At 45.3% G+C, this 17,302-nt stretch overlaps 1 protein-coding gene across 4 annotated transcripts in view; it reads left to right on the forward strand.

Annotated features, from left to right (window-relative positions):
- The window catches only part of ATP9A (ATPase phospholipid transporting 9A (putative)), a 113,548-nt gene extending 97,782 nt beyond the window's left edge, over window positions 1-15,766 (forward strand). For all 4 annotated transcript variants that reach the window (XM_033094602.1, XM_033094604.1, XM_033094606.1 and 1 more), the window contains exons 23-28: window positions 2,232-2,387; window positions 5,502-5,566; window positions 6,995-7,103; window positions 8,010-8,067; window positions 9,750-9,953; window positions 11,338-15,766. In XM_033094602.1, coding sequence (XP_032950493.1) covers window positions 2,232-2,387; window positions 5,502-5,566; window positions 6,995-7,103; window positions 8,010-8,067; window positions 9,750-9,953; window positions 11,338-11,474 — 729 coding nt within the window. In that variant the 3' untranslated portion in view covers window positions 11,475-15,766. The remainder of the gene's footprint in view (window positions 1-2,231; window positions 2,388-5,501; window positions 5,567-6,994; window positions 7,104-8,009; window positions 8,068-9,749; window positions 9,954-11,337) is intronic.
- Window positions 15,767-17,302: the final 1,536 nt, after the last annotated feature.

The raw sequence follows: 17,302 nt of genomic DNA on the forward strand, positions 1-17,302 counted from the left end.
CTGAAAGTCAGAATCCGTATCACTGTGTCTTATAGACACATGCTGATTTGTTTTTTGCTTGCGAAAACCTAAATTACAAAAAAAAAGTGTGTTGCTCTATTCTTAGGGTACGGTGAATGGACTTCACATTTTTCCTTGGTGGGGGCATTGTCAGTAGAAGCGGCAGTTATCACAGTGTGTGTGTTGTTCTTCTTGGGGATTATGGAAGAATGTGGCATGATTTGCCCCTCGCTGAAAGGTCTTGGCAGCTGGTATTATTTCAAGTGTGTTAGAACTTAGTTTTTTTGTTTCCTTTCTTGTCAACTGTCTGCTTGCCTCTGGTAGTTTACGCTGCCGCCTCTAAATGACTATTGGCAAGAATGTCGGTCACCAACTTTGTTAGAACTTCGTGTAAAGTAAGAGTACAGAGGTCCTGAGTGAGGGCCAGAGATGTTCCCGTGTCCATTTTGTTCCATATTGTCATGGGTCTGGCTAGTCCATAGGCCTTTTTTGTCCTCTTCCCCCCTTTCTGGTTTTGGGGCTCTCCTCCAAGTTGGCGTTTATTTGAAGTTGCAGAGTGAAACGATCCTCGAATGAGATGTTATGTCTGAAATCTGGGTAGATTTCTTTAACGCAGGTTTTAAGAAACACACTGAGTTTAATAGATAGAATTCTTTACACGTTTCTATGTAGAACTAAACCATGTCCTCTTAAAATTATATTCTGATTCCTTTGATTTTGGAGTCTAAAAGGAGTAAGTGGTCACTTATAAGTGGTAAAGAATTAAAATAATTTAGAAATGGGTAAAGTATGTCCTGTCTTATAGATAGCTGCATCAAACTAGTAACATTGGTTACTACTCTTCCAGAATTTTTGTCTGTATGTGTATTATTGGTTATGAGCATGTATATACTGTATACACACACGTCTGTATATATATGTATGTGCACATATACCTATGTACATACACACATACATATATATGCACATATCTTATATACGTTTTATTTTCATGTATAATTTAAATTAAAAACATTATACAATGCATCTTGCTCAAATCTGTTACATCTTGGATTTCTTTCTACATCAGAACATACAGATCCATCGTTTTTTACCTTCCCTCAAACTTTTTATTTTGAAAAACATCTCTCCTCCAGAAAAGTTGAAATAGAACAATGAAGACCAATCGACTCTTTGCTTCAGTTTCCCAGTTATTAATATCCGTCACCTTCTCCGTCTCCTCCCCTCAGCCCTTGAATCAGTTGAAAGGCAGTCGCAGATACAGGAAGCCTAAATACCTTAGCATGGACCTCTTAGGGACCAGGACGTTCTTCTATACAGAGAAAATAACATCTCCCCCCGCCAAATGTAGTGTTGAGACCAGAATATTACATAATTTTCATAGTCCAGTTTCCCCAGTTGTCCTTAAAAAGTTGTTTTTTGTTTTGTTTTGTTGTTTTTTATCTCCAGGAACCAATGAAGAATCACACATTACATTTGTTAGCATGTCTTCATGTCTCTTTAAATCTTCTTTAGTGTAGACACTTTTTTGGGGGGCGGGGGAAAGGGGTGTTTTTGATGACGTTGATACTTTTGAAGCATCTGAGATGGTCGTAGAATGTCCCATGATATCCGTGATTAGAGTGATTGGATTCGGGTGCTGTGTTTTTGGCGTGAGTAGCACCTACAGGGAATTTGGGTCTTCCTGTCACATCACATTAGGAAGCCCTGATATCCGTCAGTCCTGTGAGTGGCATCCATTGTGTACCTTTTACAATGATAAAATTCCATTATGTGGCTGCACTATAAGTGACTTCCACTTCTGTAAATGTGCAGAGCAGTATGTTCAGGAATATTCCACTGCTACTAGTATCGTTAGTAGTGTCTGATTCCCACCCCCGCCCCGGGCACCAAGTGTTATAAAACGCCTATCTTTGAATGATTCTTCACCTCTCAAACACATTATGGGGTGGGCCTTCCCCTCAAGGCTTAATACTAGATCCACTTGACCTCCAAATTATAACTGTCTGTGATTAAAAATGTTTTTTGTTGAAGTAAATTCCTCTTTTAAAAATCAAATGTAGACTTGGACCACCAACTGTGTATAGCTTGGAACCAAAGAATCTCTCTATTGAAATTCTTCAAAGATCTTCTTCCAGTGTCTTGCTTTTTCAATTAAAAACAAAACCAAACTCTGTTTGCCTTGACCTCTTCTTGTGTTTCTGACGGTGCCCAATTTCATTGGATTTTAGGAAGGAAAACAGGCTTCCTTGGCTGCAGACTTCTCCATCACTCAGTTTAAGCATCTCGGCCGGTTGCTCATGGTCCATGGCCGGAACAGCTACAAGCGCTCAGCGGCCCTCAGCCAGTTCGTGATCCATAGGAGCCTCTGTATTAGCACCATGCAGGTGGGTGGGCAGCTGGCACCTCTGAACAGGTGTGCATGGCTATCCTGGAAAAAGCCTGGGAGTGAGGCTACGCTTTGGAGCTGTGACCCCCCCAGCAGGCCACACTGCCACTGACAGACCTCGGGTTGCCCACAGCCCCCATGTTGGGTGCTGAAGCCACTCCTGCAGTGGATGTGAGTGGTAGCAGTGCTGCCTGTTCAGTGCTGGGCATGAAGTGGGTGCCACGTAAAGGACTGGCGTCATGATAGTTGGGAGTGAGTTGTTACAATTAGTTTGCCAGACGAAAAAAAAGCAGACTAGAATGTCGAATGAGTACTGAGTTTTCCACATGCAGAAATAAGGGCCAACAGAGAAGAACGTCAAACGAATAACTTGTTTTTGCGGCGTGCTTCCTGCATGCTGGGCATCAGGCTAAGTGTTCACAATGCTGTGTCTTATGCGATCCGCACAGTAGCCTGTGCCCGTTTTACAGATGGGGAGTCTGAGGCTCAGAGTGAGGGATTTGTGCGGTGTCCCTCACGGATTTCGTCGATTCAGGCAGGGAGAGTCCAAGCCTGTGCCTTTAATTGCGGTCTCCTCCTCCTCCATATAGAGGGGCCGTAGGAGTTAACTGCGTACTAGGAAGAAGGCCAAAAGGAAGGAAAGAAAACTGGGGGTGTTGAAAAATTGTCGACTGATTTTCCTCTGTGGGCATTCAGGTGAAAATATCCCCAGTGAAGTGGTGAGAACCCTGGGATGATAGGTCTTGGGACCCACGTCTCTTTCTGACGATGCCACCAAGTACAGCAGGTCCCCGAATAACATCAATTTGTTCAACATCGTTTTATTTTAGCATTGGTATGATGCCGTGGGAACTTGGTGTGGTGCTGCGGGAACTTATTTTTAAATCTACTAGCCTCTGGTAAAAATTGATTTCGTTGCAATAATGACGATTTTTTCAGTATCATTTTACTAAAACGTTGATGAGATGCTGTGGGAACATAGCTCTTTTTTAAATCAGCTAACCTCTGGTAAAAATTAGTTAGGTTATCCATCTTTTCACTCAAAGTCGCAGAACCTATCGACAGCATTAAGTGAGGGCTTACTATATTTGTGAGACCTTGAGCAAGCCACTTGACCACTCTAGGCCTCAGTTTTTCCACCTGTAAAATGGGGATAAGACCTGCCTTGCCTCTTGGACAGGGCTGCTTTGAAAAACAGAGTTTTCTAAGGGATCAAGTGCTGAAGGTACCCTTACCATTATTAATAAAAACAAAACAGGGTAATGTACAAAATCAGGTGACATTTTTATCGGTGGGAAAGGTGTTGAATCACACAGGAAGGGCATACCATCCTGCCTTTCAGAGTGAGTCCGGAGGTGCTGCTCTATGTTCACGAGAATTCACCCTCCCCTGGCCTCATCCATGCCCTTTGGAGGGGAGTGACTGTATGTTTTTAATATCGACTGCTTTTTGGAGTGTAGGGGCCTTCAAGTGATTTTCATCAAACCCAATGATCTAAACCCAAACAGCTGGTATGGTTCATCAGACCACATCTGTACTTGTAATTTACGTTAGCTCATCAATTGAACTGGATAGTACTGTGGTTTCAATCACTGGGAGATTAATCAGCTTGTCCCTGAGCAGACACACAAAAGCTGGCTTGGATGAGCTGACTTCTGTAAGGCCTGTGCGTTACCATAAATCTCGATTCAGAAAAAAAATTCCACGATGAGAAATCGTCCTTTGTGCGGTAGAAACATGCCCTTAACCTCTGTCCACTGTGCTGAAAGTGGCTGGCGGAGAGCAGGTCCCCGTTGGAGTTGCCTCTTGGCATTGGTCTGTTTGATAGATAAGGACATAACGTTTTTGTTTTCCCCAAGGTGTTCTTTCTTTCCAAGATGAAGGCTTTGTGGCCAGCTCAGCCCTGGCAAAGAAAGAGGCTCTCGATGTTGATTTGCAAAACCAAATACCAGGCTTTTGACATTTTATAACCATCCCAGCCTGGGTGAGAAGTCATTTGAAAAATGGCTTTCCCCTTTCAATTCTGAAATCATGATCAGGGGGCAACCAGGGCTGCCCCTGGCCACGGCCCTCGGTGGCATCTGAGCTCATGCGTTCTGAGCTCCGTGCCAAGTGAACACCCATAGCAGGTGATAAGGGGGAGATGTCTCTGGTTAGACTGTCTTTCTAATCACTAGGCTGGCTCAGCCTTTCTCTGGTGTTTTTATAAAGCCTCCGGGCACAGTTGTCCCTGATTCCTTTTGGTTTTATACTAATAGAAATGAGCTTTGAGACCACTTTCCTTCTGTTAGCCTGTACATGTCCAGAGAAGGAAGTGCCACAGCATCAAGCCTGATTTGATCAGCCTATTTTCCAGTGTCAGTAGCTAATAATTTCCCAATTAGGTAGCAGACGTTTCAGTAAGGGTTTGTAAATGTCTTCATTGCTTTTGTCTAATTGCAATTTGTAAAAATTTCAAACTACTAAAACGTATAGTACAAGAGGTAAAGCCTTCATTGCAACCCCACCCTCTAGGAGAACTGGTTTATATCGTCATGGTGCAGAATATTTTTCCATGTCAGTCACCATACATATGCCAAAACTTATGTATCAGTTGCACACCCAGAAAGGCAGGAATTCTGAGCTGTGAGGAGCATGGGCTCTGGAGACAGGTGGGTTAGAGTCCCAAAGTGCCATTTACCTGCTCCATTTCCCCTTCTGTGAAATGCAGGTGACATTAGGACTCAATCTCATGGTGGTTCTGGAGATTTCACTGAGCTCATATATAAAGCGTTCCTGGGTCCAGCTCATGGAACTTCATCAAATATTCACAAAGGGGCTGAGAGTGGACTCTGGAGCTAAACTCCCTGGGTAGGACTCCTGGCTCTGTCGTGTATGAGCTGGGTGATCTTGGGCAACTCACTTAACTAACCTCTGTGCCTTATGTTTCTCAGCTGTAAAATGGGGATGATAACAGTATTTCATAGGGTTGTTGTAAGAATATATTGAAAGCACTTACAACAGTGTTGGTGTAAAATAAGTGCCTTGTAAGAGTTGGGTGTTGTTTTTATAAACATAAACATGGGGCTTTTGTCATGATTTTTGGTAACATTCTCCTTTCTCCGTTGCACAGGCTGTCTTTTCCTCCGTGTTTTACTTTGCCTCCGTTCCTCTCTACCAAGGATTCCTCATCATTGGGTAAGGAAATCCAGACAAAGTACTAATTTTTTATGAAACGTCCCTGAAATGATATAGGAGAGAGAAGAAACATTGTATAAAGACCCTTCAATGCCCAAATAGCCAGTCAAGGCAGGTCCAGCCGTGCAGTTTAGAACTTTCTTGAATTAATAAGTTTTTGAACTGCTAAGCCCGTAACCAGATTGAGGAAGTAAGTCTGGTAGGCTTGTGGTCCATAGCACTTCATTTGTACCTGGTGAGGGAAAAACGCTCACCCACGAGAGTCTGAGGTTATTGGCTGATGGGCAACCAAAGCAAGATTGAAGGTTTACAGACTCAGCGATTCCATTGGCGTCTTAGAAAAAGAGAAAGAGGGGAGGTCTGGAAACTACCCTCCCTGTGTGGCTGACCCCAGTGGAACGTCCTGATGTTGGGTCTCCAAGGTAGGCCAGAACCTTGTTTTCTCGGCGGATGGACCTCAGAGCTTGACCACCACGTGCTATGGACCCGTTAGACAAAGTGTCACTTGGACATTTACTGCCGTCCAACCCATCCCCATTCCTGACCTGAAACTCATGACATTCCTTTTGACCTTTCCAGAGAATGTGCTCAGTCTTTCAGTTACCCAGGTAGGTGGAGTTTGGTTACCCCATGCCCTAGATAGATGCATGCAGGGCGCATCCTGGTTATAAGAAGTGCAGAAAGGCTGGCTGGCCCCAGGAGACAGTCTTATAAAGTACTCCCACCAGCTTTTCATATTTTGCCAGTTCAGCCTGAGAGCAGCATTGGAATTCTGCCTGCTTCTAATGGGAAAAATGGACTGTCCTTTGTCAGGTCCCGGAAGAGTGAAAAAACATGCCTGAATGTAGCCAGGGCTTCCCTGAGCCGTGTTTCACGAGGCCTCCCATGACCTGGCCCCCCTATTCCCTCTTGTTTCTTATCTCCTCTCTCACCCTCCCCCACTCAGCTCCAGTCGCACTGCCCACCTATTGTTCTTCAAACAGGATAACACATTCCCACCTCCAGGCCTTTGCACTCAGTGTGCATGCTGCCTGAGATGCTCTTCCCACTGATATTGGCATGTCTGCCCCCTCACCTTTTGTGGGTGTTTATAAATGTCATGTCCCTTGGCCACCTCTCTAAAATTGCACCCCACTTTGTGTCTTCTTCCCTCATCCCCATTATACTTTCCTCCTTAGCCCGTGCTCCAACGTACACTGTAGTTTATAGGATTTGTATATTTACTCACTGACCAGCAGCACTCTGAGGGCAGACATGTTAGTCTGTTGTTCATCTTGAATCTCCAGTGCTTTACTGGCCCTGGCACGTAATAGACACTCAATACATAGTTGGAGAATCAGTGAATGGAAGTTGAGCTCCAGAGGCTGGGGGAGCAAATTGCTCACCTTCCGCTGGCTGGGTCTTACCTGTGGTGATTTTCTCTCCTAGCTACTCTACCATTTACACCATGTTTCCTGTATTTTCTCTGGTCCTGGACAAAGATGTCAAGTCAGAAGTTGCCATGCTGTATCCAGAGCTCTACAAGGATCTCCTCAAGGTTCACTGAGCTCCTAACCCCCTTCCCCCATCCCCCCTCCCTCCCTCTCTTCCTCCCTCCATTTTCCTCCATTTCTCCCTCCCTCCTTCCCTCCCTTCCTTCCCTCCTTTCCTCCCTCCATCTTTCCCTTTTCTTCCTTCTCTTTCTCCATCTCTACTTCTTTTATACGTCATATAAAAGATACCTGTTTTGAACACAATTGAACTGGTAGCTTTGGGGAGGAAGGCATAGGAGTTTTTTTTTCCTTAAAAAAATAACATATGCACATGTAAAGAAAATTAAATAGTACAGTAATATGTAAATTGAAAACAAACCGACTATCAATTTCTTTTAAAAAATAAATTCTATTGGGGAATATTGGGGAACAGTGTGTTTCTCCCCGGCCCATCAGCTCCAAGTCGTTGTCCTTCAATCTAGTTGTGGAGGGCACAGCTCAGCTCCAAGTCCAGTTGCTGTTTTCAATCTTTAGTTGCAGGGGCCGCAGCCCACGATCCCATGCGGGAATTGAACCGGCAACCTTGTTGTTGAGTGCTCACGCTCTCACCAACTAAGCCATCCAGCTGCCCCCAACTATCAACTTTTTAAAAAGCCCTGACAGTTCCATTTTGAAGCTGCAACTTGTGTCTGCTCCTAGATATGTTCTTGTGTACACTTCTAAAACAATGTGGCGGTAGTGGTGGTGGTGGTGGTGGGTGTAATTTCATTTATTTGTCCTCAAGGGGTTTTTACTAAAGGGCAGACTTACTCCTATCTATTATCAAGTCTCTTTAGAAAACATAATTTATTTAATGTATTCAGATAAGTGTAAGCCACTTATTTTGATGAAAACAGGCAGGTGCCTCTCTCATTAGTGGAATAGTGGCATGAAGGTAGCTGGCATGGTAACCTGTTCTTTCTCTCATTTAGGGACGGCCGTTGTCCTACAAGACATTCTTAATATGGGTTTTGATTAGCATCTGTCAAGGTAAGGAAGGGTGAAACCGCCTCTTGTCTTGTGCTCTGGCCTTGACCCAAGGGTCAGCTTTACTGTCTGCTGTCTATAGAACGTGAAGAAGCTGGAATCCTAAAACAGCCGTAAGAAGCGTGACAGAGTGCCCCGGGGGGGGAGCCCCACTTGGCACGTGCTAAGTGCTTGAAAGTTCAGCACAGTGAACGTCCCATATGTGAGGTGGTGCTGTCAGCTTAATGAGATGAAGTCAGAGAAAAATATAACGAATACTAATCAAAACCTGCTGAGGTGTTCAAGCCATTGTAACGAAAAGGGATTACTTTCTGGAATGTTCTGATACTTTTTCTGAAGTTGTAGTTTTTGTAAAACATATTTATTTTAGTGGTCCCTCAGACTGTGGAGGCTTTGGCAGACAATTGATTGGCGTATGAAAAGAGAATATCAAAGCCTTTATTTGTGTTTATTTTTTTCTCACTCTTTTCGGAATTGATATCTTTATGTATGTTTTCTAACGTATATATTTATACAGTGGTCCTAATACTTCTATCCACATCTGCACATGTCTAATTTACAAATATACATTGTATATTGGGGGATCATTCTTAATTTTTTTACTGAGGGGATGCACAATCAGAAAGTGTAGAGACTGTGGTATTTGTTGGCAGGAGGTTAAACTGTCATTACGAAAAATTGAGGGGAGTATTTTAAAGGCGTACATCAAAGTGTATAATACATGCATCTAGTTAAAGAAAGCAAGTCCTGCATAAAAGTTCATAATAACGTGCAGTGGTGTTCCATTCCACCCCCTCCATCTTCAGTCCTGTTGTCACGGGCCGTCATGTGAGGACTCGGAGTTTCATATCTCCTGGCCGTGCGTCTAAGTGTTGTTTTTTATGTTGCTGCTGTTTTTGGTTGACATGAGACGCTGTCTATTCAATGCCTGTCATGCTAGATAAAAACCTGCCTGCTGCCTTCCTCCACTTTCCTTCCTCTCCTCAGTAGAGACACACAATTCTTTGAATGCCCTCTTGGTTATGTCTCTCATTTCGTAAGAAACATGGAACAGAGCATTTACCATCTTAACTCTTTTTAAGTGTACACAGTTCAGTGGGGTTCAGTCTACCGACTGTGGTGGAACAGATGTCCGGAATTTCTTCAGCTGGCAAAACAGAAACTCTGTACCCATTCAAACAACAAACTCCTCCCTGCCCCCGCAGCCCCCGATAACCACCAGGGGCTTTCTGGCTCTGTGAATATGACTACTTGAAGAACCTGGTATAGGTGGAATCATACATGTTTCTCTCTTTGTGGCTACCTATTTCTGTCCTTTTTACTAATACATTTAAATTTCTTGTTCCCTCTTATTCTTTCTTTCCCTCACTCACTCACTCAGTCAGTCACTCTCCCCCCCCCCCCCCCCAAACAATTACGGCCTCTTTATTATATGAAGTCAAAAGGGAAAATAGGAAAACGAGAATGTGATGCCTCTTTAAAACCTCCATAAAGCACCACTCAGTTAACAAGTGGTACCTTTCGTGTCTAAATGGGAAAAAAAACCAAGAACAAAGCAGGAGTCGGACGTGACTGGACAGAGAGAGTCCGCGGTGGGGAATGTGCGGGAGGACCGGTGCCCAGTAGAGAGGGCGCCGTGGGGCCCGGCGGCCCCTCCCCACCTGGACCTTGCTCTGCGTTTCCAGGGAGTACCATCATGTATGGGGCGCTGCTGCTGTTCGAGTCAGAATTTGTGCATATCGTGGCGATTTCCTTCACGTCGCTGATCCTCACGGAGCTGCTGATGGTGGCCCTGACCATCCAGACCTGGCACTGGCTGATGACGGTGGCCGAGTTGCTCAGCCTGGCCTGCTACATCGCCTCCCTGGTGTTCTTACACGAATTCATTGGTAAGAGCCCCGCCCCCCTGCATTTGAAGCCTGTTCGTCAGGTCCAGAGGTCTCACCAGCTTACGAAGGAAGCAGCCTCCCCAGCCTGCGGGTCCTGGGCTCTTTGTCCGACCGGCCTTTGCACTAACTACCGTCATGTTCTGATTGGTGTTTCTGGGGACGAGTGGCAGTTGTGCATCAGCTTTCTGGAACTGAGACTGTCAGGCGTGATCTCAATGTAGTGTTTTCTTCTAGAAGCACGGCACGCTGCCTGGCTTAGAAGGGGATTCTGTTTAATTCAGGAAGGACCTGATGGGTTTCTCCAGGGAGCTGGCCACTGTGCTAGGCTTTGTGGAGCTATGGAGTTATCAGGTATCTAGGTCTTGCCCACGAATGAACGATAGTCGGGCAGGACTTATCATTATCGTTTGGTTGACCAACTGCCTTACCATGAGAGCGTCTTTGATCACGTCTCTTGTGTATCAGCAAACACGCCTTAAAAAGGTTTTGGTAAAGAGAAAGGAGTATCCTTGTGAAAAGTGAAGTCTTAAAACAGTTTCACACTTGTCCCTCAAAGTTCCTTAGAATGGGTTTTGTGAGCACCTACTATGTGCTCAATGACTTGAAGCTGCTTGGGGGTGGGTGGTTCCAGAGGCTTAGAAGGTGTGAATTCTCAGGAGCTTGCGGTCAGTTGCCTTAGATGTGGACCCTCCACAGGACCGGCTGAGCAGCACATGGTGGGTCCTAGGCTTGGCACTTAGTAGGTACTTAATCAATGCCAGCTGCATTTTCCCCATCCTGCACTCAGGCAGGATGGAAGGTATACTGTTGAAAGCCACAAGCTGTCACTCCTGATAACTGCAGGTTTTACCATCCTGCAGCAGGAAAAGCCCCCGAGGTGACTCTGTTTCTGTTCAGGGCGTCTCCGTTTGCCTTGTGTCACTCTCAGATCCATCTCATGGCTTTCTGTGACTATCACTCAGACGAAGGGAAAAGTTGGGAAGCAGAAACGTGTGTTTGAGGGTCACTTCCTGCTTTCCGGCGGCTGTGTTTAGGAAGGAAAAACTCCAACTGTCAGATTCCAAATCAAAAACACCTGTGCGAATTGTTTTTCACCCGTAGTTTTCTTTTCCGAGTTGTTGAAAAGAGCATTTCACTGAATTATCAGGAAGCTGCAGGAGCAGGTCAGGGAGGGAAGGAGAGAGTGAGGAAAGTCAAGCTGACAGTCTTTATGGGCCATTAGCCGGTGGCATGTCCCCTTAAAGGCAGAGTGGAGGAAAGGAGCCAAGGCTAGGAGGCCGTGTGTGTGTGACCGGGGGGATAGCTGTGACGGCTGTTTGTAGACTGCATGCACCTTCTGGAACATTCCTGCCCGCTCACCGTTGTCTTCCCTGTTTGCTTACAGATGTGTACTTCATCGCCACTTTGTCGTTCTTGTGGAAAGTCTCTGTTATCACTCTGGTCAGCTGTCTCCCCCTCTACATCCTCAAGTACCTACGAAGACGGTTCTCTCCCCCCAGCTACTCGAAGCTCACGTCGTAGGCTGGGCGCTCGGTTGAGGAGACTCCGGTCTCTGCGTCCCTGATGGACAGAGTTCAAGTTCCGTTTATCTTAGCCTCCCCCTGTGGACCTTGCAGTAATCGCTAACGCGTGCAGTTTGGATGTGACGAGGCTCTGCACGACGTCCGAACACTGAATACACAGGAGGGAGGCTCCGAAGAGGGGCCCACGCAGGCCCGGTGGAGCCCGGTGGGGCCCCTGGTGATTCCTGTCTGAGCGAATGTGAATATGTTCAGTCTGGTGGCTCAGCCAAGACACTTCTATCTGGGTCACTGTGCAAGCTTCCTTATGACTTGAATTTTGTGGTCATGTGATAAAAGTTTCTGTCTAGTGGAAGATTGTAGAGGATTTTTTTTTTTTTAAAACAACCCTAATGTGTGTACTCTTTACGTCTTTCTCGCTCTCAAAAACTGGTTTCGGAGAAATGTGCAGCTCTTGGCGTAGGTTTGGGGGAAAAGACACTGACATTTGGTAAAACGTTATCCAATTTGGAAATGCTAAACACCCTCTCTAAGGCAGCCCTGCTTGTTGAAGCTGAACTGGCTTCCCAGGATTAGAAAAATCAAAGGAGAGGCAGGGACAGAGAGTGCCGTAAAGCCAAGATGTTACCCTTCGTCTCCTTCAACATCCACCCCCCTCCAGTTAGTGTCACCTGCCACCTCGTAAAAGAATTTCAAAGGCGTTATCCTGCTTTGTTCAGACCTGGTAACAATTATAAAGCCTGTGGCTGTCTGAGGACACCCTCAGACGTTTACAGCAGAGTTGTTTTAGCAAGAAACGTGCCACCGAACAGCCCCTAAATGTTGTCGACAGGGTGATAAGAGACTCGAGTAATTCTTTAGACAACACGGCACATGTGGCTGAGACCCTGGGTCCAAAGTGGAAAGGTCAGGATTGGGTCTCTTTACTTGCACAGAAACCTGTTTCCTGTTAGGAGGAATTATTGGGGACGAAGGGACAGCGGCAGAGGCATCTTGCTGCGTTGTCATTTGTGGTGGCAGCTTCAAGTAAGGAGCCCCCGTGGGAAAAGGCCCGGGCTACAGCTCTGGGCCCTGGGCTCCAGCCTACAGATTTCCCCGGGAACGTACCGAACGGCAGCCAGTCGTAGAGACCCCTCCCCCACCAGGATGGAGTACATGCATGTGTGTTTCTTATAAAGCTGTGGCTTCTCGTTTCAGAGGAAGAAGGCAGTTTGCAAGCACTGGACGTGGCAGGGCAAGACGTTCTTGGGCTTTCCCAGTCACTTCTCGCAGCAGCCACATATGCATGCCATAAGGGTTGATTTTCAAGAGCTGACTGTGTTTGATATCTTAGGTTTGTGATTAATTCCTTATGAGTACATACCCTTCAACCCGTCAGCATGGCGCTTCCTGTGTGTGCGTCAGAAACGTAAGCTCTGGCCTGGTTGCTGATGCCTGCCCGCTACCTGAAGGTGGTCTTGCTCTCGGAGGGTTGGGGATATGGGGAGCCAATGGTTTCTTGTCTTTGGAGCACCCTTGATATGCTCGTGTATTTACCTTGCCCTTTCTAAAACACGTTATAAAATGACAGTAAGTTGAGGCGCTGGTAAATTGGTTATTGGCATCACATCTGTTGGGTTTTAAGATTCTGCAGTTTCTCCCAACCCCTTTTTGTTCCAGCCATTTCTGCCCTCCAGAAAAGAGCTACAGAGAGTGTCCAGTGCAGTGAAAGAGTGGTTATTTAGGAATAGAATCTTCGCCCAGAACTTTGAGAAAGGTTGAGCAGGTCTAACTTTTTCACTGCGTGATTTTATGCAGTTTTGAAGGTAGAAGAGGAGGACGTGGTGCTCAAACTGTTTGCGCCTCAGTTTGTGTTCTTGGAAGTCAGACTGTAAAACTGGAAATCCTAAGTAGTTCCACTCTGAGTTTGCAAACCCTGAACCTGGCCTTGTTCGCAGACAGGCAATGGCACCTGCAAGTAGGTCTCACGGATTCCTTGTTAGGAAATTTTAATGTTTCCGGCAGATACAGGGGATGAAGTTGGTCTCTTTGGTCTTTGCCTTAATTCCCAAGTTTGATCAAAATGTGTGAGTTGACTTTTAAAGTCAATACCTAAGGTACTGCTTGACATCTTGAAGGGAGAAAGCTTCTAAGAGGGAGCTGAAGAAGACATCCCTGGAAGACGAAGGATGCTCGTCCATGCCACCAAAAACGTCCTTGTTTTGTTGTCTCGGCCACACTCTGGTGTAGACAGTCCAGGGAGAGAGGGATACCACCCCTGTCACTGTCAGCTTGCTCACACCACCTGCTGGGGTCCTTGAGTGTCTAGGAATGCACACGTGTGTTTCTCAAACTCTGGAGACCCAAAGAGCGGGAGCTGCAGTCGGTTGAGTGTGCGTAATCGTTACCCGCAGACATCAGACTGTAATCCCGACAGAGCCAGGGTACATGCGGGTACTTCCGTGAGTTACCTTATTTGTGAGAAAGACCAACCAACCAACCAACAAAACACCTGAGCTGTTTTACAGGAAACTTGAGTTCACAGACATTAAGCGTAAAGATTCTGTTGACGTTTTTCTTGGCTCGTCAGTCCATCTGGAACGAACTTGGGAAGCACCACTGAGACCTTCCCCTCACCTTGGGACTCAGTGGGACCAGAGTCTCCCAACAGCTGGTTGAATTGGAGGCCAGAGGCCCCATGGCCACAATCAACTGTTCAAACGCCTCCTTCAAGTGAAAAGGACAGGTCCCCCTCACTGCCCTTCCACAACACTAGGTTTTTCTGTCAGAGGAAGCATTTTCATTATTTCATGACTTTTATTGTATCTTTTGGTGGTGGGTGGGTGTGTGGGGGGCAAGATGGGATCTGTTGGTTTCTCTTCCCCTCCCCCCTTTTCCTCCCTTTCTCTAAGAAAATGGCCAGACAAGCTTCTTCCTCTTGAGTGATTTCTTATCTGACAGTTTGGATTCTAATTTTGAGAGCGTGCCCACACACGTGTGTGTTGCCGATGGTGCGAGGTTGCTCGCATTGACTCGGGCTGCCTGGGACAAAGGACTTCACCACAAAACAGTGAAGAGCACCTCGACGTTGGAGCGAGTCCCCTGTTTACAGCTACCTGGAGCTGGGGGGCCACGAGCTGGGATTTCTCCCACTCTTAGTAGTATTCTATCCAGATCACAGACTAGCTTCCTTTAAGGGAATCTCCGCCCCTTTTTTTTCTTTTTGGTAGCAGTATCTTAAATACCAACATCTGCTTCCCCATTCCTCAGTATGTTCTCTGCTGAAAATTTAGGGTATTTTGACAACTTTTGAATGTATTTTGAGTTTTGTGCTCATCGGAAATTGAGATGATATGCCTGTTTTTGTTCCTCCAGACTTTTGTTTTTATACTTTGTTTTGTTTCTGCTGGGGTGAGGATAGCAACGCCCTCACGCCTTTATGGGGCAGTATTTTAAACCTTTGCCAAAATTGCAAATGGGACCTACGTGTTCTTCCGCTCCATCCTACCCAAGGCAAACACCTATCAGCTGTTTTTATCTTTAATCTTTTTTGTGTTTCTGAGTGAGTGAGTGAGTGTGTGTGTGTGTGTATGTGTGTGTGTGTGGTCATCCCACGTTGTTTGAAGAGAGATTTGGTTTGGGTTAAAATTCCATCACTCCCAGCTTTTTCATTAAGAAAATTACAAGGAGCTTTGTAAATACAACAGATTTTATTTCTCCCCCTTTCTTTTAATGTAACACTTCGCCACTTATGTATACTTCTTATGAACTATTTCCATTAATTATGTTCATTTCATCTTGGAAAAAGTACGTTTTTGGATGGAACTGAATGAAGAGTGTCACATTGTGTGAGCAGTGTTCGTAGCACCTTATGCCAAAGCAGCGTTACCTGCGAAACTGTCCTTTCTGTCACAGCCAGGCTGGGGGTGCAGTCGGAACGTCACTGGACAATGTCAGTGAATATTGTGTTTGGGGGGGACAGGTAGGGGGTGCGGTATTCGCAAAAAGAAAAATCGTGGCTAATTTATTATTTGGCTGCGATGGGGCTCATGGTAAATATTCCATCGAGTTGCTCATTAGGTCTCTTTGTATGTAATCCTCATTGTCAGTGTTCGTTCACCAGGACGGCATTTTTTTGATTAGAGGGGGGCTCTGGTGCAGTGTGCTTTAATTTAGCAGGAAATCCCAGATGATTTAAATTCTCTCGATCCCGTGATGACACACATGTGATCCTGCGTGTGATCCGAGCGGTTCTGCTTTCATTGTCTGCCAGCGTGGCCCGTTGCTGTTGCCCAATAAAGCTTGTGTACTTTATGCCTTTGGAGATCATTTTTAATTGGTGCGGAAACATGAATTCTGGTGTCACAATGGGCGCTTTTTATTATACTACTTTTATTTTGTGTGTAAAAAAATGATATATAAACGGTAAATGGGTTTTTTTCTCTGGTTAAAAAAAATGACTTTGATTTGGGGGGGAAATAACCCCACCCCAAACCCATGTATTATTTATTGTTCTGTACTGTTGTCTATTCCAGATATTTCAGAATTTCAAAAAATGATCGACATATACAGAAAAAAGGAGAAAAACATTCTCTAAGGTTCATATTATAGCAGTCCTTGATTGCTTTGGGATATCTTTCTTTTTTTAATCAGGTGATAGAAGACTTAGGAATATGGTCACTGAAGTTTTAGGCAAACGAGGTTTTTAAGCTGTTGTGTAGGAAGCAGAGGACATGTTTTATTAATTTCATCCAGTGATTCTCAACCAGGGGTGATTTTTGTCCCCGAGGGGACATGTGACGATGTTGGAAGTCATTTTTGGTTGTCACAAGTAGAGTGGGTTTGTTTTGCTGGCATGAGAGCCCAGGAATGCTACAGGACACCCTACAATGCACAAAACCGCCCCCACAACAAAGAATTATCCGACCCCAAGTGTCAGTAGTACTGAGGTTATGAAACCCTAATAGAATCTGCACATGTCAGTGTTACCATATGTAACACTGGAGGAGTCGTTCCTCCTTTCCAAGGGAGTCCAGCAGTATACACTCCTGTGTCTCAGGAAAGCAGCCTTGTACACATCCAGCTGGCCAGATGTTTTCATTAGTAGCTCTCTGCAGTGTGGGCTGCTGGTTTCCTCTCATTGGTTCTTGATTGAAAGGGCCATTTTCAGTTATGGATTAGAAAGAGAATTGTAAATCAGCTTTGTCCCTATCAACAGTGGCTCCTCTGGGCAATTGGGGGACGCATGCTGTCAGCTCTGGTGACGTGGGCTCAAGCTACGGACAGTACTTTTCCTTAAACGTGTGCTATAGGTGCAAAGTTACAGACTCCGCTTTTGCTTGTAGTGAAATTCCATTAACTTGCAGACACTCCTCCAGTCGAGCCACAAGAGGGAGCTTGAAGATTGAAAAACATTTCTGTTTCCTGTTTTCAACCACCAGGCAGGCCCAGCGTACCCAACTGCTCTGTTTCAAGACGCTGCTTTCATAGCTTCAGAATTTATTTCATGGCCAAGCAGCTCTGTTAAAAACAGACATTTCTTTTTATGTTGTTGACCAGACTCTCTTGCTGGACTTAAAAAAATAAAAAAATAAAAACAGCGTGGGGGGGGGCGGGAGATGAATATTTATTTGATCTTGGATATTTGTAGTTTTGAATAATTGGCAACTGGGAAGCCTTGCCCTCTTTACTGTTCAGGCTAATAAGGTTTTGAGACGCAATGTTCCAACACCCCAAGTACTTGAACTGTTTTTGTTATGAAACTTGTAAGGGTGACATGAAACCCTGCGGTATTTGTGAGGAGATCTATAAATGATGAATTTGCTCACCTCAAAATAGAACTGTAGTCGC

The sequence above is a fragment of the Rhinolophus ferrumequinum genome, chromosome 23 (assembly GCF_004115265.2).
Source record: "Rhinolophus ferrumequinum isolate MPI-CBG mRhiFer1 chromosome 23, mRhiFer1_v1.p, whole genome shotgun sequence".
NCBI lineage: Eukaryota > Metazoa > Chordata > Mammalia > Chiroptera > Rhinolophidae > Rhinolophus > Rhinolophus ferrumequinum.